The following is a 25,056-nucleotide window of genomic DNA, read 5'->3' on the forward strand; positions in this document are numbered from 1 at the left end:
TGTCTTAGAAATTTATTTTTTAGCGTTGGTAATTTTGAAATACTATAGTTTCATATTGTTACCGCGCGAGGTCTCCAAAATCACGGAATTTATCCGTCCTTCGACTCTGACTGTCCGAAAGTCGACTGTCCGAAAGAACGATCCTTGATGTGATTTCACAAAATTAAAAAAACTAAATTATATTTATATATAATATGCTTATCGTTAGAAATTTATACAGTTTATATGAATTGATATTTTTGTAAAAAGTTAGAGGATGTGAATATATAAAGATTGAATCTCATTTGAAATTTGTTACATTATGCTAAAATGCCACTGATAATAATAACTGGCATCCCGTGCAGCGGTAAAACGACGAGAGGTCTTGAATTGAAGAAATATTTTGAAAATACGCTAAAGAATAGTGGACAAAATGTAGAAATAATTAACGAATACGATGCGATAATTAAGGAAGGCTATGATAAAAATATATTTTACGCCGGTAAATATAAAATAAAGTTTGATATATTTAAAAAATATTTAAATGTTGAGTCTAAATGTATTTTTTTATCCATTATGTTTTAGATTCTAAAAAAGAAAAAGCTGTTAGAAGTGCCATAAAATCGGATATTCAACGTAGGCTAAATACACGCGATCTACTGATATTTGATGGTAGCAATTATATCAAAGGATATCGGTACGAAATTTACTGTATGACTAAATTGTACAAGACTCCTCAATGCACGATACATTGTGATATACCAGTCGAATGTGCTTGGTTGTGGAACAATAAACGAGTCGAATCAGATCGATATAATAGAGAAATTTTTGACTCACTTGTAGTAAGGTAATTACACAAATAATAATAATAATAATAATAATAATAATGATAGTTACAAGAAATCTGTCAAGGAAATTATATCTTTCTTAGATAAATGCTTAAATATTAATTTGTAAATCAATAGGTACGAAACACCAGACAATAAAAACCGATGGGATTATCCACTTTTCGCAATTACACCAGAAGATGAATTAATGTTTGATGAAATTTATAAATCGCTTTACGAAGTCAAGTCACCAAAACCAAATCAAAGTACCCAATGTGTCAGTATCTTCTTTTTTTTCTTTTTTTCCCAGTGTCCAATATTTTACATAAATATTTATATTTTCAGCCACCATTAGCATCTACGAATTATTTATATGAATTAGATACAATAACAAAAGATGTTATAAATGTAAGTAATTCCATATAGCTATTTACAACTATAATATCAATAATAAAAAGAATCCATTATATATTGAAATCTAAGCCAATAATCATATTTTTTTTGCCCTTTTTGTTTTTAAAATACTTTTCATTGTATACATACAATATAAGATCTGTAAAATTATGAAGATAGGCACTAACAATAAATACATATTTTTCTTCTATCACAAAGGCAATATTATCGGCGCAACAACTGGGAATAAATGACAATATAAAGATACCAGGTTCCAATGTGACTGTACAAAGCACAGCTACACCAGCAAAACTAATGAGATTACGAAGACAGTTTTTAACTTATAGTAAAATGCAGCAAAGTGGAATCGATCAAATTGCTACATTATTTGTACAATACCTCAATAAAAACTTATAATAAAACAGAGAAAAATGTACTGGATATATTTGTTTAATTTTTTAATTTTAATATAATTATTTTATATGTATATACACATACACACACATACATGTGATAACGTTGCGCGTACGTGTATAATATACAATTTTATATATATGTATATATGTATGCTGTGTGTGTGTGTATGAGAATCACTGGTTTTTAAATATTTCTAAACCTTTGTCAGAGTACATATACTTTTGATTCCAATTATAATACAATGAACAAAAATATGATAGATCAAATATTTCTGTCTGGAATTATGGTACACTGATAAATTTCACAAAATGTCTATCGCTTTCGTGAAGATATTCAAACTTCAGACAATATATCATAGTATCATTGAAAACTCTCTTGTATAAAATGAGTTAAATAAATTGAAAAAAATTCAGGATAAAAAAAGAAAAAATGTAAGCCTTATGTATTATGCAGTCGCAGAATTATTTCACACAATATTATGAGAAATTTGAGTGCATTTAAATAATAATTTTTTAATGTTCAATATGATTCTTCACTGTAAAATACTTTGCTTTATTCAGTTCTCTTGTTCTTGCATACCGTTAATTGCAGCGCCATTGCGATTTGTGCTGTCAGGTTCATAAGGTTTTCGACATACAAAATATACACTATTGTATTCGCATTGTAACATGCTATTGATGTTTTGAGCATAACGGGTCTTTACCTGCGTCTTTTCCTTCTGAAAATATACATGCCACTTTCGTAAATATATCTAAGAAAAAGAAAAAGAAAAAAAAAAAAAAAAGAAAAAGTTTACCTCCAATTGAAAGCCAAAGCCCAGAATAACGTCACGAATAGAGTCGTAACTCGGCTCGATCGATTCTTCATTTGGTAAATCGCTAAAGTGATATAATAATGGTCCGAGATTGATCCAAATTCCGCCTGGTTTCAGAATCTTATAGATCGTCTCGATAAATTGCACAACGTTATTGGCACAGTCTATGAAGAAACATGTCGCGACACAATCCCAATGATTGTCTTCCGTATAAACCTAGAATAAATTGTGTATCGATTTTATTAAATAATCTTATTATTACACTTATATACATTGATACATTGTATATTTATTTACCTCTAGAAAGTCACCTGCGGTCATAGAAAATTGCGCGGTTCCCGGAAGATCACTTGGGCTTACATCAGGGAAGGAAACCGCTTGTGTTTGATGTTCTGGTTTCAAATTGTTTGTATATTGGTGTACCCATGGATGTACTTGATACAAGTTTACATCCCTACATCTATTTTGAAAAAAAAAAAAAAAAAACAATTATGACAAATTGATATAAGTAATATTGTTATATATTATTACTTACTTATTTAATACAAAGTTTGATGCAAACAACATAAACAAGGAAAATTCATTCCCTTGACAAGTGTATCCTCGTTTCGCAATTTCAAAGGCGAGACGACCCAGTCCTGCACCAGGTACTAAAACATGAACATCTGAAGGTGTCCTGAAAATTGAGATGTATTCAACATTTTTTTCAATATCGCAGTGTTGTAATATAATTTACAAGGAAAGCTTCTGCAGCATCTTAAGATTTTAAGTCGAGTTGTAACTTTCTCATTGTCAAATGGAAAAAATTTGTCCATTTTATTAAATTAATTTTTATGATGAAAGAATGACAGCTTAAAATCTCTGAAGCATTTTGTAAGTTTCCTTCGTTTTTTTTTCTATTTTCTTTATATATTAATAGTAATTGCTTACACAATAATTATATATAATCATACCAATGTTCTAATGGGAATTGATACAATATTTCATCTATGATTGGTTGATAGCACGCTTTTCGTTCTTCAGTACCTTCCACACTCCAATCCCGAACCAACTGTCTAATGGTGGCTTGAACTTTCTCTTGGTCTGCCATAACAGACCGTGGATTTAGTATCTGCAATCATAAACCTATATGTATTCATTTTCAATGGAACACTATTATGAAAATATATATGAAACATTACTAATAAATTTATATAACATAAAAATATGATTAATGAATCCAATGTTTCAAGATGTTGATTATGGTACAAATAATATTGATAAAATTTTATTGAATAATCAGATTGTAATAGATATGGTTAGTATTTAATAAGAAAGTATTAAAGATAAATCTCTCTTACGCTATCAACTTGTGCAGTAGATGGGCATACATTTTCAAATATATGTGCTACATCCTTTATTATAAGTTTTATAATTTGATCATTATTTTCAATACATCGTTTTATTTCTTGTAGATGCTCCTTGTACTTTAATAAAAGTTTTTGATGATGTGACGGTAGATTGAGAAAGTATGATTCTGTTTTTCTTACCCGTAGCAGAGAATGTGTTCTGTGCAAAGATAAAAAAAAAGAAAAGATTATAAATAAATAAAAGCTTGGTGCGTAAATAATTGTTATTGTAAATTTATACTACGTAATTTGGTAAATATTATTTATAGTTTTATATATTATGGAGGACAATTTCTATGAATAATAATAGTGCATTTGCACAGATTAAGATTCTTACAATAAATAATTGTTAACACAATGAAATATCTTTTCCAAATAGCTCATTGAAATTGATGTAATTTCGATAAAAGGCGACAAGTTTTCTCAACTTGATCAAACCGGTCATCTCTTGTCAATATTCATTGAGAATACAAAGCTCGTAGAAGAAAGATAAGGGGATTGGCATCGACCTATTTCTCTCGTCGGACACTTACTTGTAATATCTGAACGCGGCGACGATTCTTTGAAAATGTTTTCGCTCTTCCTCATCCTCATAACTATTATGCATTTTTCTCGGATGCGGACTCACTGTCGTATCCATCGCTTCCATCTTTACGTTACTTTATGTTCTGCTTTATGTATAGCACGCGCGCGGGTCTTGTTTTGTAATGAATCTCTCTCTTTTTCTCTCTCTCTCTTTCTCTTCTTCTCCACGCGCATTACAGACTATTCTCACATCTCACAATCTCACAGCAGTAGTCGTTGTTATTTACACTTTCTACACTTGAAGCAAAAGAAACACATGTGTATGTTCTCTCTCTCTCTCTCTCTCTCTCTTCTCGCACAGAAAATAAAAAAAATATAAAGAGATTTATGCAAAGTTTAATCAACGATAGTTTTGTTTCATTTATAGTCTTTATTATATTTTCTGCATTTAAACGTCAATTCTTAAATCACACACATACCTATACAGAATAAGCGGGACGTAAGAGTATGAGAGAAGAAGATCGAGAAGTGAAGAAGAAAGCACGATAGGAAAACAGAGACAGGAGTGGCAAAGAGAGAGAGAGAGAGAGAGAGAGAGAGAAGAGAGAGAGAGAGAGAGAGAGAGAGAGAGAGGTTATGGAGAACTGGAGAAAAAGAAGGGGAAAGAAGAAAAGAGTGAGAGAAGATTTTATAAACATACTGATTGGCTATTTTCGAAAAAAATTTTAATACTAGAAATTTTCTATCCGACAGCCAATCAATACGTTCAACAAATTTGTCGTATGACGCAAAATGTAATACCACCTTAATTCTAGGGAAAGAACAAAAGTTAAGCAGGGTTTGAATCTCGGCTAAATAGAGTTCGATGTTCGAGCATCCGCTAAGCCTGGCTTGAGTCTCCGCTAAACAGGTGAGTCTTGGTTTGAGTCTTAAATAAGGTTCAAGTCTCCGCTACATAAGGTTTGAAGAGAGAAAAAAAAAAAAAAATATTTATGACAATAAAAATTTTACTGAAAAAATGTCATTAACTGATACTTCTCAATAAGATTTCATTGTTTTCAGTGCTATACTTATGAAATCACTGCTTACCAATGACGATATATATATTATTGTACATCTAAGAAAAATAGAAATATATTATATACCCAGTAAACATCATTTGTTGTAGCAATGTAACATGGAAATAACATAATAATATAATATAACACAAGTTATATAACTGCAATATATCATGAGAATAACAATGAAATATTACATTTTGTTTATTACATCGAACATAACTGCAATGTAACATTGTTACTTTTATGATATATAATAACATTTTCATATACATTATAGAGTTGTTATATAACATGATTATTTTAAAAATATGAAACATACATATTACAAAGTAGTTTAAATATTCATTAAAATATATAATAAACATGTATAGCAAAAATAAATTTTATTCTTTTATATATATATATATATATATATATATATATATATATATATATAACATATATTACAGTATAAAGTCAATAAGAAAAAATATTAAAACATTTTTTAAATTATTTTGTAATATGTATATGTCATATTTTTAAAATAATCATGTTATATTGCAACTCTATAATGTATATGAAAAATGTTATATATCATAAAAGTAACAATAAATTATAATACATTGCAGTTATATAACATACAAATAACTTGTGTTATATTATTTGTTATTTTCATGTTATATTGCTGCAACAAATGGTGTTTACTGGGTACATTATTGATTCCGTTGAAGACAGAAAGTACAATATTATTTAAAAATCAAAGTCCTTTAATGCTTTAAATTTGGAAAAAAGAACATGAGCAATTCTCCACATAATATATAATATTATTAATTCTAATAATTATTAAAACTCATGTTTGTACCGTATATAAGTACTGCTAAAATAAATTTTATATAAATTTCTTAAATAATAGCGCATCTTTTGTAAAATTTGATATCTAAAATTTCTCGATTGTAAATTGATATCACATAAATTACAAATGCCATTTATCGTCGCATGAAATAAATAATTACGCAAGACAATTACATATTTTCTCCACATATGCGCAGGGGGTGCAGAGATGTGCTCTTATATAATATCTAGCGTAATATTTATAAAATTATAAGAATAACATATTGTTAGATTTTATTCATGACACGTCCCATGTTAATTTCAAGAGAAATGCGAGCTTCTCTCGTGCTTTAATCTACACATCTACTTTCTACAAAGCACGAGTTTAGCAATTCTAATTACTTTTCATAATGACGTCAAATTTAATTATCGGAAACGCACTTGATAAAGATAAATTTTGCGCGATTTAATTTGAACAAATTTATCGTTTTTCGTTTATTAATTTAAACGATTATGGAATGCATAAAAATCTGTAAAGTCACATTTTTATGAAATGATTATTATTAATTTGCCATCGACATTATTTAAATTTTATGACATTGTCAATAATAATGTGTGATTAGCAAAAATTATGTATTTTGAAAATATTTTATAGTTAACTGTTTAAATCCTTCTGAATAAATTCATTATGAAATATTTATAGAGATGAATCAATAACTCGAGAGATGAATCAAACATCGTCACTAACGCTAAAGTAAAACGACAGCATACGTAATGAGTTAATTATACTTAATTATGTTTATTACACAAGATTATTTCTAGCGAGATGATAGAATTTTTGTTCAATTTTTATTCGACGACGAAAAAATTTATATGCAGTCGCATCGGGAGTATTACAAGTTTTATTATATAGGAGAAAAAGGGTATGCGCGTATCTCTCGGAATACAAAATTTCTCTAAGGATTAATTTTTATTGCATGTAAAAATAGAATCTTGATGAATTGGAAGATATTTACAAAATAGCAATACTTTGTTTCAAATTGAGATTGTGTAGGTCAAAATTAAATAATCCATTTTTTATGCAAATTTTTTTTATCCATATTGATCTTTATAAAATCACGAGAATTTTAAGTCTTTAATTAAATTTAATTAAATCTGTACAAATACATATATATATATATGAAAATTTATATGACAATTAATAAACGTGATATTTTACCTTCGCAAAAGAGAAAAACTGGTATGAATAGTATATGTATGCGCGCGTGTCTGATAGTCTGACTCATCATTGATCGCTACTACTTGAAAGCATGCATAAATCTGTGCGGTGATTGTGACTACTTGACACACAAGATGTCTCTTTTACGTCCTCTTATAAATTTTTTTCATCTAAGCCATAATTTTCAATGTGCTTGACATATTATACATTTCATTTTATTATAATTAATAAATCAACAATAAAATATAAAATAAAGATTTTAAATATTTGTATGCGGATTCTTTTTATAGAAAATAAACACAAATGGCATAAAGTTTGAGTTTCCCAATAAAAATCACACATATTGCGAATATCAATTCTTAAATATTCAAATATCGACAATAAAGAATGACTCTTCTGGTCCTTTCAGAAACATTTTCGCGTCAAAGTGACAAGATGAGGATTGACAGCAGCAAAATTGCAGCTTAACACATGCAATTCGTCTATAGATATCCTATAGGAGAAATTGCAGTGAATTTCCAACAGTGGCGCATATATGCCGATACGTCGGAGGCGTTGCGTCGGTCGTCCTCGGACGTCTTCGGGTATCGCGTCGACGTCCCGTCGACGTACAGCCGACAGTCGGTGGCCGGACGTCGCGACGCGCGTATCGCATCGGCGTTAAGCGCTCGTCTACTTCCGCACAGGGGGAGGATACCTCCGTTTTTACATGCGATCTCTGTAAAGAAGAAAAAAAAATCACTCCAACCCCCTCGCGGAAACTCCCGCGAAGACCCGTCTACGCGCGGCCTCTCTCTCCCATCAAATTGGAGAACCTCCGGTGAAAAGAGCGCACTGCGGAAATGCGTGACAGCTATAGTTGCTTACGCGGTTCACACTGATGGTCTGTATCTGAAAATTTTGTTACGTCAATAGATAGTCAGTGATTTTATCGTAAAAGGTGAAAGGATTGAAGAGGGGTAAGGGCTTGCTATTTAGAATATTGGATGCTAGCACCGCGAAAATGTAGGGAGGGATGAATGTAAGTGTCGCGCGACGCACGACGACTTTTGATTCTGACTTGCCGTTGTTTCGAGTGTAAGATCTTTTACTATTTTATATATATTAAATCTTTTACGATAGAAATAATTAATTATAGAAACACGCGAAAATAACTATCTCCATTTAAATATAGTAAGAACAATTAAAATTAAAAAAATAAAAAATATGTTTAGCCTCGTATAACTGAAAGATTTCAATGTTAAATTCAATAGGAATATATTTTTATATTTACAAAAAGAAACGGTGGAAATTCAATTGTTAATTTTTTTTTCTCGAAAAGTAAGTGGAGAAAATAAAACGAAAATAATGTGTAAAGGAAATAATGAATTTATTCGAGTTCATTATTCGGGTAGGTAGTTTTATGTGTGAAAGATTCTGCATTTTTTGTGACAATGAAAAAATAAAGAATTCTTTCCTTGATTGAGAACATTCATCTTTGCGAAAGTGAGGAAATAACAGAAACGTGATTATTCGAGGGGGATGAAGAAATCTTATTATTATTAAATTAACAAGCAAATCTTGGTTTGTGTTTATTATTAAAATTCTATAACAATTCATCGGGAAATGGAGGCAATCTTCTTTACATGGATAAGTAAAAATAAGGGTGATGAATAGTAGTGTGTGGGAGTGGCAATCTCTGGATTATTCAAGAGGCATGAAAAGACATTTGTTTTTTTTATATGTAACAGAATATTGCTGTGAAAGTTCAATGAGAGAGAGAGTACGAGTGATCGCGATGCAGGGTGAAGAAGGTAAAAGCGTCTGACACGCAGCTTCGGTGAAGGCGCAGAATGGGAAATAAAATCTTGCCGCATTATTCGAGCTCTATGGAAGAAAGTTTGTCTTTCATATTTTCGATGCAGATGTTTGCAGGAGTGAGAAACTTTCCGTTTTAGGTGCGCAATAAAATTTCATTGTCAGCCACTGAATAAAGATGAAAAATCATGGAGAACGATGGTTTTTTTTCCATATTACTTGGTGAAATAATTAACTCAAAATTACGTAATTTTGACAAGTTGTAGCACATTTCTCTCCCTCTCGCTAAAAACGTAGATTAAATCTCCGATATCTGGCTGAGATATTAGACTCTTATCTATTACCCACTATCGAAGAAAACTTGTCGGGTAGTCGATTCATATCGATCGAATCCGTGGGCAGGTTCGTGCGCGCAGGATCCTCATTTGCAGTGAAAATTTTTATTCTGCTTTCCACATCCATGTGATCTATTCTATTGTAACATTGCATTGAAGTAAAAATATTACATTAGCTCTGCATATTGCATATCAACCTATATGGTTATATATATATATATATATATATATATATATATATATATGTATAGTTATATATATATATATATATATATATATATATATATATATGTATATATATATTAGATAGAAAATTTACAAATATATACAATATCGCAACTTTGATACGATTTTATTTCTTTATCGGTTTTAATGCCATAAACATCATATATTTTCATATAAAATTATTAAAAGATGACATGATTTTTATAAATATCACGATATATATAAATATTATGACACTATAATTCTTCGTCTTTAATTAAATAATTATTAATAAAAACTAATTATGAATTTAAGATAAATTAATTAGAATAAAAAAAAAACGACATGAAAGAAAAAATAAGAAGCTTTGTATAAGCTTTATGTGAATACATTTTACGGTATAGCAATGTGTATAATTAAACACTTATGATATGCGTTATGATTATATATTGATATAGGTATCGTGCTTATAATTATTGTGATCAATAACACGTACGTATTATGCAAGCACCTGTCTCGCTCTATAACTTGCTTACGTAGCATTGATAAGGTAAATTAATGTAAATTACGTAAACTTGGCAATAGAATTTTTTTGATTAGAGAAAAAAACAGGCTGATAATAGTCATATACTATATTTTAGCGGAACATGTAATGCGGGTAACAATCCGATTATTTTTATTCCGTGTAAGAAGACTTATTTCGTAGGATGAATGCTTGAAAAAAATGCGATTACTCTTCGCGATTCGTAAAGATGCTCGCGTACGTGCGCTCTGTGTGAGTGTGAACACATTGCCGTTCAATTTCTTTTTCTTTTTCATCTCGTATTGTTCATTGGGTCCTACTTTACGGTAATATAAATCGCACTTAGTTCAATATTCACTGACGCGACAATCTAGGATTGTCATCGAGAGCTTTCATATTCTATCGTGCTACATGTTTTTTTCGCGATCTTTAGATCTAATAATAAAAATAATAGCAAAGAAAGAGAGAAAATGTGGCGCGTACATATTGCTTTGTCACAGAGCAGTTATTGATATAACTACATCAATATCTCAGCTCTATTTGTAAACATTGAAATCGATGAAACGAAGCAGGTGTAACTATTAAATTTTTTATTAAGATTTAATTAACAAGAAATTAATTAACTCTTTATTAAAAAATTCATTAAAAATTTCATTAAAAATCGATCTTTTAATGGGAGTGACATGTGTCGGAAAATATTATTGCGATAATTTTTTACAGATTCTTTAATTCCGCGTTTCTCTTTAAATATCCTACCTTATTTTATTTATCATTTTCAATACATTAGCAGAAATTGTATAAATAATTCAAGAAGACTTAACACGTGCTGACCGTTTGTCTGTGATTAAAATAAAAGAAGAAAGAAGCTGAGATCTTCCAAATACCATTGCTAGCAAGCGTGAATCAAGATTATGTCGAGAGGGCTTTTAAGCTTTCCAGTTTTTTTTTTCTTCTCGTCTTATAAAGTTTCTCGATTTGTTATTACAGCTTTTATTCTTTACCATGTCGGAAACTATCTGGCGATTTCTCCTTTCACGCACTTTTCGTTTTTATCTTTTATTCTTCTCGATTGATCGACATCTGGAATTAAATCTCATTTTATTTCTCGGACTAATTCTCAGTATTATCATCGTCTCAATTATGTGCAATTTTTATCATGGCTGAAAAAGATTTATAAAATAAATTGTTTTGCATGTATGATAATATGATATTTCTTTACTTTTATGATTATTTATAGATCCATTTTTTATCATGACATTACAAATATATATATATATATATATATATTCAGAGTGATCGAGTTTGTGATATCATCAATCATAGTCTAATTAAATCTGTTTTAGTAAACATAATTCGATACGTTATAAAAATAAATAATTTTATTTTCTACTTAGGAAACCATATGAAGTAATATCAGGATTTAATTGATTATATTTCTATATAAGGCTTATGAAAAACATGAAATATTTAAAATAGACTGAATTTATATTTAAAGATTGTAAATTGCATGCAAATATGATTTATATAATTGGACACACATTTTTTTAAGTTTTTTCTACAGAATCTCTACATGTTTTCAAAACTTTCTCCCTCTATCCTTTTGGAAAAAAAACAAACTACTCTGAGAGTTTACACTGTGTATGTATCATTTTCACATCAATATTAACTAAAATGGTTGTAATAATAAAAATAGTAAGTAACGAAATAAACAAGAGATATTAGTTGAGAGAAACATTATCAAATAAACAGTTGAGTAAAAATAAAATGCTAATAAATTTTTTGCCTGATTCTCTGATTAAAAAATATGACTATCTGTAACTTGTCCGCTATAGCTATTGAATTTTATCACTATAATAGTACAATTACATAAATAACGAATGAAGTTGTGTTAGGAATAGCCAGTATATGTCGAAATGCAAATTTAATACGCTTACGTGTATTAATAACTTCGGTCCGGTAACCAAATCAATGAAGTTTCATTGAATCATTCGCATTACGCGGGCTTAATCGGATTTGTCATTAGTGAATAGAATAATAGTTCTTGAATATTTTTTTTTCAACGAAATAATTTAATCGCGCTCAATCAGAAATGTTAATATCGTTTATAGAAATACATAAATCTCTTCCATGTAAAAATATTATACGCGCTCGAATAATGCATTAGAAATTAAACAATCAATACTATTCTTTTCTTGATCTAATATTAAAGTAAATTATAAGCAATTTTTGATTTTTAAATACAGAAAAATTATTCTTTTGTTATATATTTCTTAAGATGACTTTTATTATTTCGACATTCGAGCTTGATTTTTCTCCAATGATTCTTCAATCGCAATTGGCAATGGTCAAAGTTGACAATTCAAAGGAATATTTCTCCATCTCAACAAGCATGTTACCGATACGTAACACTGAATCTCTATGCGCTATGTTATATCCTATGCCAAGGATTCCATTAATATCCATGCAAGTTCCTCGCAGCGGTCGTTGAAACAGTTGTCCTGAATAGTTTCCGTGGTTCGCAATGTTCGACGAAACTGAACAATCCAAGTGCGTCGTCACATCAGGTGCTTTGATATTATATATATTACATCTCTCAAATAGTTTTCCAACACGTGAGAAATTTATAAATGTCATTCGACATGATTGCCTTCTACAAAGCTATACACAATTTCAAAGTTATATCGACAGAATAATAAAAATCTTTTATTCGCGTACACTTTTCATTGTAGTACTTCAATTACTGTAGCACATCCGCTAATAGTTTAAATGCTGCGCGATTATATGACTCCGATGAATAATCCTTTAAAATCCCTTCGTGTTGTTTCATTATACAGTGTTGTTTACGTTTCAAATGGTCAGGACGGAAAATCCAATGGAATCTTTTGCGAACGTTAGAGCTGGGCAAATCCCTGCAAATCAGGTTCTGTTTGCAGCAGTCACTCAGCCATAATCCACACTTTCTGGCAATCAAGCCGGATAGATATTGTCTTGATGAATGAAATGTTGACAAAAATCTTTCGAAAATGTCTCGTGGATTATCGCAGATTTTTCTCGATGTTAAATTCTCTGCGAGATCACCGCTTTCTTTTTTTTTTACAGTAAGCAATAGAAAATGATCCCTCTTTAATAACGAGAAGAATAATCTTTGTCATAAATAGAGTCGCGTGTATTTTTCAGGATTTGTCAAAAATTTATAATAATTTCTAGATTATGTTTGCAATCTAAGAAATAAAAATAAACGCGCTAAAGACTTTTGAAATATATATATATATATATATAAAATATCTGTTCAAGGAGATGTCAATTAAGTATTTTTCAATCGCGTCGCGCTAGATTAAATCAAACGGCTTTGACATTCTTGCTTCATTTCGATTTCGAGTCAGAGGTCAATACACTATAACAATCCCCGATCGTATAGATGACCACACACGCGGTTGCACTGCATGCTTATCCGCATTGCGTGCGATACACATTTTCATGAAATTGTGCCACGTAGTGCCACTGCGTCATTATCTGGAATCCTGCACACATTCCGCCGGTCCCTTCCGCCTTGCAGGAAATGCAGAAATTGCATTTTCATCCGGGAAGCTGGGCACAAGTTTTCACGACGCACTAACAAACGTGGTTTGCAGCATTTTTCTCGTTGCTTTTAATACTCTCTCATAAAACAGTGCGAAAATTCGAGATTCTCGTTGTTGGAATTTATACGAGACAGGAAAGGCGAGAGAAAAAAAAATTGTGTATTTTCCCTCCAAAAGAGATTTTTCCTCCTAAGTAGTTATATACGTATATAAAAAATCAGAGATGCAATACATTTCTCGTAAAATAAGCGTTTGTTTTTAGGAAATTTTTTCTTAAATTTATCCGCAATGCCATTTCTCATCTCGAATTCAACGCGACTTTTTCAATGTCGTGTCGGCAAACATCGTGTTCGTCATTAGGAGGCATTCAAAAGTGTGATAGAATTACAACTTTCATGATTGAAACTTCATTGAAACTGTGGCAAATTGCGGGAAAGTTTCTTTATGGCGATAAAATGAGGTTTAAAACAGTTTATTTTATCTTCTCTACGTGTCTCTTTCTCTCTCATCTTCATCTCTATATCAACCTAATAATGCGCAGATATATGTAGATATCTCATATGTCTTTAGGCATTGCCAGCAGCTGACTCATCATTGCCAGATAATCTCCTTAATCCAAGTTCGTAATCAATGTGTTTCCAGAGTTTGATGATACTTATTAACAGATAATCTCATCTTATTTCGAGATATGTATAGCGTCTCTTATTAATATCTTATATAATATCCTGTATTCGCGTCTTCTTTTTATTCCTTTGCATTGTTATTAAATTACAGAGATATTGATATCGGGAAATATCGCAGATAATATAATATTTAATAAAGCTGCTCAATATGACGTCGACATCAACAATAGAGGAGGGTAAAAAAAAAAAGAGGAGTTTTCAGCACAAATAATTGTTAGCATAGTGAAACTGGCACGAAACAACATTTTCTAGCTGTCGAGGTTCATCAAATGGCCGAGCGTCAACTGAAAACTAAGCGAAAATCCAGGCAAGCTAGACAGCTATTAGTTGATCGTAAGGTCAATCGTTGCTGAGATTGAATGCTGATTGACTTCATTTCGAGATGCTGCGTTTCTCTCTCGCGTTTTCTATTTGCGCTCGTCACTAATGATTTTGCATCAATAAAGCGCGATATTAGAAATGTAGATTTTTTTCAATTCCATTTAACATGGATAGAAAATCGTCAGTTCTTTCAATACAATTATGCGACTTTTCCACACACACACACGCACACACTGTATAGATTATTAAATAAATTACATTTTATTCAATCCATGTAATATAGGATTATTTTAAGCGTGTTTTATTATTCACTGAGAAATGTAACACATAGATAAAAAGATTATAATATGAAGATTAATCTTGATAAAAGAAAGTGTATAAAATTTATTTAAGAGACACTGCTATACATAACTGTTGTCAAGTAAGATCTCATTTATTATGTATCTTTTTTTAGCTCCAATAATTCTCATTATCGTACTACATTTCTGACGAAATTAAAAAAAAAAAAAAAAAATAAAAATAAAAAGAAAAATAGAAACTGTTTGATAATAACAAAATTTTACTCGTAATTTTACTTGTAAATTTAGCAACGAGCATTTCACACGCCGAAAGGACCTCCAATGTTCTAATACTTTTATTATTAAAAGTTTTGTTTTATCGCTGTTATGTTTTTGTTTGTTATCATCACTGCCGTTGCGAACAATAAGCCGTATTCGAGAGCGCGCATAATTCTTGATAAATCGATAAAACTCGAATACGATTCTACTTGTGGGCGAATTGAATAAACGAACAAAAGCATTTTTTCCCCGTTATAAGTGGGATAAACGAGCCGTATTCGTCGTTCGATGATTTCAAATGACAAAATTTCACATGGCGTGTTCCTGATCTTTTCTCATTTGGAGTAGAATATATCGCGGTGTCGTGATATCATTGCGCAGCAGATCACTGATAAAGGGAAAAGATTGGCATATTGTCCTGACTAGAAAATGAAGCTCGTTTAACTCATCGTGTCTATAAATAATGACTGCATTATCACGGATAAATTTTGTCTTCAAATTTCCGCAACATTTCTGCAATATTAAAATGTGCAAATATTTTTAGATTATGTTTAATTTTATGTGTATTTATTATGTTGAGATAAATTTTAGAAGAAAACACAAAAAATTTACGTAAAACTATGCTTCAAACCTCAATTTATATTCAAACCGTCCCGTTGCGATAACCGAGATAACGATGTTTTACGACACTTATTTTTTACATGACATAAATTTTTGAAACTGATATATAAAATGCCAACAATAATAAAGTATGTCTCTGTAATATATCGGAGGAACCACATCCTGACCTCAATTCTCAAAAAAAGCCAAGAAGTCACAACATCAATCATTGTCCACACGCTATATCTTCTTGTCAATGCTATCAGATATATGCAGTTCGATTTATTTCGACCTACTCCTTCAAGTTATCGATCTGAAATTATATACAAATGTAAATCTGTTAACGTGAGGGTACATTTAAAATATTTACAATTATTGATAGTAAGCGGGTTGAATAAATCTTTACAAATGTTAATGTCCATATCGGAAAATCTCATAACGGCGATACGAAAGCTAATATTAGAAATTCTTCAAACGATAAACAAGGCTTAAAATAGCGACATCCCGATATGTTATTTGTGTCGTTGTTCGTGTAAAAAAATAAAAGCGATCTTTTGCATCAATAGTCAGAAATCGTGTTGATGTATAAAAACAATAAATTGAAAAATGATTTTCACGTTGTGTTTTAGAGAGAGCATTATAAAAATATAAATATATATATATATATATATATATATATATATATATATATATATACTTATATTTTTCAATTCTAACTAATTAAATTATCCATTTTTTAAAATTAATTGTTTACCATCGCTATGTGACATTTTGATTGAGAGTCGTGCGAGACAAAATAGTAATGTAAATTCTTTGTGTATTAATATTAATTTTACGAATAATTAATAGAGTACTACCCACACATTTATAATTTTCAACCAAATGCAAATTTTGTCTAATTTTAATCCGGTTATGCATGTGTTTTAATATAAAGGCAGCTTTGAGCATCAGAGCTTGTTACCTAACCAATCCACTTTGATCCGGTGAGAGATCGATGAATCGCAACGGATCCTGTAATGGAATTTAGCCCTTTCAGCACCGAGACAAGCTTATATAACGGATCCGACCTTATTGCAAAAAAATTTTTCAACTTAATACTAAGAAAATATGAATTATATCAATCACAGTAATAAAGAGTATAGGCGCACGATATTCTTTCGTTCGTTAGAATTCTCTTATACAAATAAATCACACGATACTCGCGCCAGTTCGATTAAAGCGACTTGTATCGCGATTGACAAACAAGGATTCTCTTACTTGTAAGAGAAAGAAGAATAAATATATAATTTTTTTTTTTTAACAATAGCGTTCAAACATTATTGCGATATATTATAATTCGATGGAATTTAAACGATTAACTATCGTGTTATATCCGTTATTCCGCGTGAATTACGATGAAATTGCAAAATTGACCGATTCATTTAATTCGGCAAACTCGAAGAATCGGCACGTCTCTAATCGAATTAGACGTGTGCGGCGAAGCGCATTAACGCGGACAAATAGATGAATTACTGGAAGGAGAAGTGACAGCGGGAAGCTAACAGCCCCAAATAATTCTGAATTTATTGCTGAAATGCTCAGTGATTGAGATACAAGACCACGAATAATTGACATTTATCCGCGAGAGATTTAGCTGTGCGTCGTTACGATTGATTATATATTTTTGCATCCGTGATGCGAGGAACGGTGAGGATCAAAATAAAAGAGATTGGCTTACTTGACTTTGCGAAAATACTCTCTTCCTTTGCTGAGAAATTCTCTTTTCATTATTTACGATCTGAAATGATTTTGAGAGCTAGCGATTACATCGCGAGACACGCTCTTTACGAATTGTACAAAGTCAAAATTATTTATTATGTCTACAGGTGTTGGGAGGATTAGGACGCAGGATGTCGAGCGGCGACAAGGCTTCACCAGGCCTAACCATCGATCGTGCTGCTTTTTTGCTTCTGCGAGTAAAGAAAGCTTTCAAAAAGAAAAAGCAGCAGAGAAAAGAGAAAAGGTGAGTGGTTGGCCCGTTAATTTAGCCGATCGGCCGACGGCTTTCGCTTTGAGAAAAGCGAGGAAATCTTGGATAGAAAGCATGATTGCTTCGAAATTTTTTTTTTTTTTTTTCCAAACTGGATACTCGAAACTATTTCACCCAACAGACCAATTTGACACGATGACGCACAACATAAAGAATTCGTTGATACGATTCGCAAAATTGATTCTTATCTTTACATGGCGCTTTTATTCTCATTATTCTCTTTTGTCTTTCGTCTTGAAATTAATTTTGATACATTGACTTTATTCTTTAATCTCGGCTAGCGATTACACGATCTTTAATGCAAAATGGAATTATGCATAATTTATTGACCCGCGGGCATCAAATAGAATTTACAGATTAAGCTTTGCATCTTAAAATAGAAGAGAGGCTAATGCTGATATATTAATTAATTTATAGGGAAAGGAGTTTTTATACAAGTATATTATTCGCTATATTTTTGCCAATTATTAAAAAAAAAAACTTGGTGTGTCTCTATAGCTGTAATGTAGACGTAGACAATCGTTTCAAAATGCATATATAAATACACTCTTCAAATGGCAAATTCTATCAGTTAAACTTCATTTTACACTTACTCTCGAAATTGATAAACAATCTTTTCCGTTGCAATGCATTTAATCAGATTGATTCAACTCCAGCTTATCGAACAACTTGCCAAAGTCTCGGTTTATCCTCCATAATCTTTGCACAAGCATTGTTCAGACGTTTAATCACGAAATTAACAAACAATTCACGCGCGAGGAAACGACAATTTCATTTCATCTGTGATATTAATATTTTATGACAGCATTGAATATTCATAAAGCAGCTACTCAAATATATTTAAGTATATGCGTTAAGAGCAGCTCCAGGCAGCATCTCATCTTCCGCTTATATTGGCAATCACTTCTCTTGACCTATCTTCATTTATTAAACAATATCCACTTAAGATTTTATATTTATCTCATTTATGAAATTGCGACCCTCGTATAATAAAATTAAAACCTTACTGTCGTATATATTTTTATTAGAAGAAAATTATTTCAATAATTCTACTTTTTCTTTTATTCCATGAATAAAAATTTCATAAATAAAAAAGACAGACAAATTTAACAATTTCCTTACTAATTTAAGCTTCAAAATGTGACTAATGAAGGAAAGATGGTGAAATAATTAATTTTAGTCTCGGGACAAGCTTCCTGGAATTAGGTAATTCATCCCCAGTGTCCTAGGTATTATGAAGTATTCCTGATAACAACTACTAAAGCGCAATTGCACATTTGATATGCGCGCTGAATGGTACGTGCGAAAATTGCAGCAAACATATCACGTATCGAGACAGATGTGTATTTATACTTTCGACGTGCAGCGACTGCAGTTCATTTCAGGAAAATATGCAAATACATCTATTAATTCCGACTACGATATAGTAGACAGCAGTCAATTAAATCTAATCAGCAGTTGATGTAATCTAATAATGCTTACATTAAACTGGTTTCACTAGTTTACACTAAAGTGCCCCCGAGTGTTCCAATTCACACGCAGATCAAAAGGTTTTTCGTTACCAGCATATACTCTCTTTATCTCGTTCGGACAGTGATGAAGCATCTCCTCGAATTTCTCCGATCGTTTTACCACTGGTCCGTGAAAAACGGATTCTCCAACGTATCGCTTAAACATTTTCGATCATGTCGATTGTCGATCGACGAGAAGTGTAAGTATTATAAAGCAGCGCAATAATAATCTCGAATAAATGCCAGAAATTTTTATTATTATTCCTAATAATACTATTGATATATTTTGAAAGAAAACTTTGTCTTAAAATTTGTAAGGCTTTTCATGTTAATGAATCATATATGTCATATGAGTAGCGTAAAATTCATGATATTATGCAATATCTCTGCCATTATCTTACATATTTAGATTATTCAAAGATGAAAATTTGCTATTCTATTCTTTTCTCAACATGTGTACGCGCGCATATCTAACATCGAAAAATGACGGAAAGAAAAGTGCGGGAAAAGCGTAATAAAAGCAACGCGATAAAGATCGTAAAGATAAAAGATAGCCGCTTCTTGGAGCTTGCTCAGGCTTCACATTTTTCTCAAGAAGATCTTACCAAGCATGATGGCGTGGGTGCAAATAGATCGAAGGTAATATAGTACGTGCATGTTATACGAGTTTCGCAAACTCGAATGTCTACATAAATCGGATAGATGAAGCAAATGAGTGATATAAATGAAGCTTTTTGTTTATTTATTTTTTTTATTTAATTATGATGGAAAATAAAAAATAAATAAATATGTATATATTAAAATGAATATGTGTGCTTTTTTCTATTCTACAAATTGAATAAATTTTATATTACGTCCATGTCTCGTTTCAGAAAATATCCAAGTCACTTGTGATTATCTTAGTCTGTTGGTACGTCGAGTAGATTGTTCCGAGTTTGCGAACCTGTTCAGGGTAAACTATGTTACTTTCGCTCCTACATGTACTGGTATACGCGTAATTACGGTGCTACCTGAAAATTATCTTGATAAATTGAACTAATTGTGAGGGCAATATGCAAATTGACAGAGTATTTGCCGAAGAAATAAGCAATCACGCGGAGATCATTTACCGCCGCGATGCATTAAATACGTTTCGCGCACTTCTATTTGGTTGCACACACACACACACAACGAGAGCTTCAGCTTCCGCTCCAATATTCACTAATTGTTACCTCATGCTACTTGCAATTAATACAATTTCCTTGAATATTTGCTTGTACTATGAGAGAAATACGGGTTGCATTTGTGTAAACAGCTAAACAGTGCTTTCCACACAACGTGTTTACAAAGATAATAATGCTTTTTTTTTTCTGTGATTGTTACGATGTTTTTTCAGTCAGATCATATTAAACATTGCTGTGACAAATTTTAAAAATTTCAGTGTATGCGTACATCTGCATTATGTAGAGCGTAATAATAATTATGCAAATATTCTTACAGAGAACACATGCAGCACGACTGTCCACGTACAAGTTTTACTCATTCGTGAAGTTTCAGTAACCTAGGTGACGGAAAATAGCATTAAACTCTGTTAAAAAATTCGGAATAACTTTAGCAGGTGAACGTTTGCAAACATTTCATTTGCCTACATTTCAAGATTAATGGCTACCTTTTTCGCTTCGACTCAACATGACTCACTCTTCGCCCATCATTTTATTTCCTAATGGGTATTTCCTGCGAAACGAAGACTAGGTCAAACGTAAAATGTCAAAGAATAGAAAAAAGCAGAAAATTTTATACATATTATGTAATATCCTACATTAATTTTTTTTTTACGAGAACAATTTTTTATCTAGCTAAAAAAAAATAGAATATATTCATATTATATATAAACACACTTTCTCAACCTAATGTAATATAGTACCAAAAAATGATGATAAAAATTATCCAGAAAGAAAGATCCCTGCCAGAAAGTATATCCACACACACACACATAACTGACTTCTTTTACCTTTCTTTGTTCTTTTAACTTGTAAGAGAAACTAATATTTCAAATAACTAGTATTATGTATTGATTCACATTACTTTTTAAAAGCACTGCATTTTTTGTTAAGGCTTTTTTAGCGTAATACTTAATCCGCATTTTCCAATACTACAAGTATTCTCGATAGATTACATGCATGATAAAGTATAGCGGAAAATTTAAATTATATTTTGCCTCGCGAATATCCTTTTATTGATTTCTATGTATCGCTGATTGGCTGCAATTCGCTCGCACAACTGATTGTGAATTTTTATAATCATCGGGCTGTACCTTTCACAGCTAATATTTTCACGCTAATGCCTACATACTTGTCTCGTCCAATGCACATTTCATTATTTTGACTGTAATTCTACATTTTAACTAATTTTAACATTTTAACATTTTGACGGTTTGTCTTTGCTTCGCTCATAGATGCCTTCTGCTTAATGAAACCGAAATCAGGATCATTCGCTGCACTTGTGTAAAGGAGCCGGTCGTCATTATAATATGTTGATGCAACGTAAACGCGGAGATGGCTACTTCACATGCGTGTGTATGGTGTACTGCACATATGCTATATTTGCGGAAACCCTAGGTCCGTGACACCTGCTTAAATACACGAATGTAATGCACGACATGTCGGTGGATCTTTGCGATGATGAGGTTCCTCATTTACTTGAAAATGCACGTAATTTGTGGAGCTTGCATTACAAATTGCGTGCGAGAGTGCGCGATAATGCAATGGTGTGCAAAGTGCGCACGCAAACATGTTCGCACATATTCATGTTGCTCTTGCGTATAATTGTCTGCTTTGCGGAAACAGAACATCGCATATTGCACTGATATCATGATTTATCATTTTGAATTGATGCGCCTTCGAAATCAAAAAACATTTTTCTAATATTATAGATACAAGCTTTAAATACAAAATTATTTTAATTTTATATGCCGATTACCGTTCATAAAAATATTATCCGTAAAATCCGTAAAATGTTTATGTAAACAAAACATTATGTCAAGAGCATTCCATGGCGTATCGCAAATAAATATCGAATTATAGTCGTGAGCAGTATCATAAACAGCTACTTTAAATGCAAATTAATATCATACGATTGATTAGTTCTCGCAATATAAATCACAATATTATGATATCGTGTAGAAGCGTTACATCAATCGTTTTACAATTATGGCATCATTATCTAAGCACCTACGCAAAGATCATACAATCGAGTAGCAAGCACGCAAATATACGCAGACATTCACGCATGAGATGCCAGACAGTCACTCGAATGTTAATTTATACAATCATATCAATTTCCATTCTAAATAGCCACAAGATATATGTTGATCTGATTAGGAGTTTTCAAGTTTTATGAGATAAAGCAATCAGCTGAGCGGAAAAAAGTTCCGAATAAAGTCTAAATAAATTTTATAGGAAATTATTTTAGTTAATTTCATAATTATTTCTGTCAATTTTTGTTTTGCAAATAAATAATCATATGATTTTACGATAATAAATTTTCACGATAAGAGAAATTTGTAAGTTAAATCAACATCAAAGTGACAAAAAGCAGCATCAATTTCAAAAGAAATAACCGCAATTTCTTCGACATCCTTTATCGAAAATGCTTGATATATATATACAGTATTCGCATACCCACACATACTTATTTAAATCGATATAATATTTTATGTACTTATACGATATACTTATTTAAATTAATATATATTTTATATCTCACATTTTCACCTTCTCGATCATCAACGTGCTCCATTTCCTTTAGGAAAAGGATTATATCATTGAACGGATCCGCGGGCGATGTGAAATTTAACGGCGCTCGCAGCTAAATAAACGTCGCTCAGGGGATTTAAATATCGTTCGCTCTCCGATCGAAAGATTGAAAATGTTTCTCGCAAAAATATCGTACTTGATGAGACAAATATTTTTAACGTTATATTTTGCATCTACTCTTAAAATATTATCCTGCCATCGGTTGTCAACATGTTTCTTAAATTTTTATCGTCTATATCAGTTGTTTGTATAAAACAACGTAGCCATTTAAACTGTTGCACAAATATTAATATATGAAATTCAGAGACGCGGACTATAACATTTAATAATTAAAACTAATTAGTTTTAATTACCGACTTTACTAAGCTGTCGGCGCGACGCAGCTTGTCTTCATAATCCACGGCTGCATAATTTCCGTACGACAAAGAATTATCGTTTTACTTGCCACACCCACATGATCTAAATGTTTGATAATGAGACTCTCTTATTAGATATAAGTCAATTAATAAAAGGTCTATTAAGATGGAATGTGGAAAAAGAAATCAATTTTTTCTTCATAAAGGCTGGACACATTTTAATACGATTATAAATTCGATTATAATTTAATACGATTATAATATTTAATACGACTAAAAATAATATAATAAAACTAAGAAGATAAATATTCATACATAAGTTATTAGCATTAAGCAGCGTTAATCAAATTATTATTTACTGGTCGATTTGTCGTAAATTTTCTTTTCTTTTCTCAACACGTTTTTACTACAATTTTTGTCATACTATTGCACTTTCGATAATAACAAGCAGACAGAAGAATTGGATTGTGTGCTATGATTGATCGTCTCCCTTTTCGCGTCGACGAGCAAAGGCGCCAATTCAATGCCATTATACTAAATGCGCTATAATTATAGATAATCTAGCGAGCGATTCCGTGAACATTTTAGTTACGGAACAAAGGAATGGCAAAGAGAAATGATGGATTTTTGACAATTCAAAAAGTAAAAATTACGACGAATAGTCATTCGACAAAATTTTGTAAAAATGCCTCTTTTTAGGATCTGAATATAATTGAATGTGAATTATATGTTTTGGGGAATATTTTTCTACTTTTTTCTACATACATGCACGTAACATATACATATACTTAACAACCTCGACTATGAATATAGAGTAGCATTGAGGAAGCGTGATCTTTTGATCATAGGCGATCAAAAGATGACGCGATGAGAAACACGTGCGTAGCGAGGATAGAATTCGCGATGATAGAGCTCGTGGAATAGAAATGGAGAATGTCGTTGCATCGATAATAAGGAAGACAGCGGGATCATGAATGGAATAGCTAGCAACCATAATTGTGTGTCAAAGGGTCTCGTAATGCCACCTTACAGACACGCACCAATTGTTTTAGCGCAGTTGATTCCATATTTAGACGCTTAACACGTTCCTGGCAGTCGCTCATGTATATACACATTATATATATATCTCGTGGAAACGTTATTTTTTGCCACAAAGTATTTTTTCTTAAAGAGATTATGCATTATATACGTGAGATTGTTATTGCTGATTCAGCCTATGAAAAGGCATTTCTTTTTTTATCAAATTCTTTGATATATATTGCACTGAAATAAATCAACTAGAAAAAGAAGATATTATATTCGCATGACAACATGCGATATTTTAAAATATAT

General features: G+C 31.3%; 3 protein-coding genes and 1 long non-coding RNA gene across 7 annotated transcripts in view; 2 read left to right on the top strand and 2 right to left on the bottom strand.

Moving 5' to 3' along the window:
• Window positions 1-96: 96 nt before the first annotated feature.
• On the top strand, window positions 97-1,640 carry LOC126849445 (protein KTI12 homolog). Its single transcript, XM_050591269.1, has 5 exons — window positions 97-481; window positions 565-826; window positions 945-1,083; window positions 1,152-1,214; window positions 1,419-1,640. Exons 1-5 carry the CDS (start codon window positions 310-312, stop codon window positions 1,614-1,616), a joined length of 834 nt encoding a protein of 277 aa, XP_050447226.1. The 5' UTR covers window positions 97-309; the 3' UTR covers window positions 1,617-1,640.
• Window positions 1,634-4,971, bottom strand: LOC126849439 (carnosine N-methyltransferase). Of its 2 annotated transcripts, none has more exons than XM_050591254.1 (8): window positions 4,823-4,971; window positions 4,352-4,635; window positions 3,771-3,978; window positions 3,384-3,541; window positions 2,966-3,106; window positions 2,728-2,890; window positions 2,413-2,646; window positions 1,634-2,334 (listed from the first exon to the last, which is right to left on the bottom strand). In XM_050591254.1, exons 2-8 carry the CDS (start codon window positions 4,465-4,467, stop codon window positions 2,173-2,175), a joined length of 1,182 nt encoding a protein of 393 aa, XP_050447211.1. In that variant the 5' UTR covers window positions 4,468-4,635; window positions 4,823-4,971; the 3' UTR covers window positions 1,634-2,172. The 2 variants fall into 2 exon arrangements, with proteins under 2 accessions (XP_050447211.1, XP_050447210.1); XM_050591253.1 differs by having other exon boundaries at window positions 4,352-4,640.
• A 2,883-nt stretch (window positions 4,972-7,854) lies between these two features.
• Window positions 7,855-25,056, bottom strand: part of LOC126849456 (uncharacterized) — a 79,561-nt gene continuing 62,359 nt past the window's right edge. Inside the window, exon 3 of the long non-coding RNA XR_007687407.1 lies at window positions 7,855-8,151. This is a non-coding gene — a long non-coding RNA (uncharacterized LOC126849456). The remainder of the gene's footprint in view (window positions 8,152-25,056) is intronic.
• LOC126849428 (uncharacterized) overlaps window positions 8,299-25,056 on the top strand; it is a 64,075-nt gene continuing 47,317 nt past the window's right edge. For all 3 annotated transcript variants that reach the window (XM_050591230.1, XM_050591233.1, XM_050591232.1), the window contains exons 1-2: window positions 8,299-8,316; window positions 17,900-18,036. In XM_050591230.1, coding sequence (XP_050447187.1) covers window positions 8,314-8,316; window positions 17,900-18,036 — 140 coding nt within the window. In that variant the 5' untranslated portion in view covers window positions 8,299-8,313. The remainder of the gene's footprint in view (window positions 8,317-17,899; window positions 18,037-25,056) is intronic.

The sequence above is a fragment of the Cataglyphis hispanica genome, chromosome 5, assembly GCF_021464435.1.
Source record: "Cataglyphis hispanica isolate Lineage 1 chromosome 5, ULB_Chis1_1.0, whole genome shotgun sequence".
Taxonomy (NCBI): Eukaryota; Metazoa; Arthropoda; class Insecta; order Hymenoptera; family Formicidae; genus Cataglyphis; species Cataglyphis hispanica.

Excerpts from the sequence above, each read along its gene's own strand:
- LOC126849439 (XM_050591254.1), bottom strand. The coding sequence starts at position 4,467 with ATGGAAGCGATGGATACGACAGTGAGTCCGCATCCGAGAAAAATGCAT. Across the intron at positions 3,979-4,351 it reads GCCGCGTTCAGATATTACAA|AACACATTCTCTGCTACGGG; the intron begins GTAAGTGTCCGA and ends ATCTTTGCACAG. Across the intron at positions 2,891-2,965 it reads TCAAACTTTGTATTAAATAA|ATGTAGGGATGTAAACTTGT; the intron begins GTAAGTAATAAT and ends TTTTCAAAATAG.
- LOC126849445 (XM_050591269.1), top strand. The coding sequence starts at position 310 with ATGCCACTGATAATAATAACTGGCATCCCGTGCAGCGGTAAAACGACG. Across the intron at positions 482-564 it reads TAAAAATATATTTTACGCCG|ATTCTAAAAAAGAAAAAGCT; the intron begins GTAAATATAAAA and ends ATTATGTTTTAG. Across the intron at positions 1,084-1,151 it reads CAAATCAAAGTACCCAATGT|CCACCATTAGCATCTACGAA; the intron begins GTCAGTATCTTC and ends TTATATTTTCAG.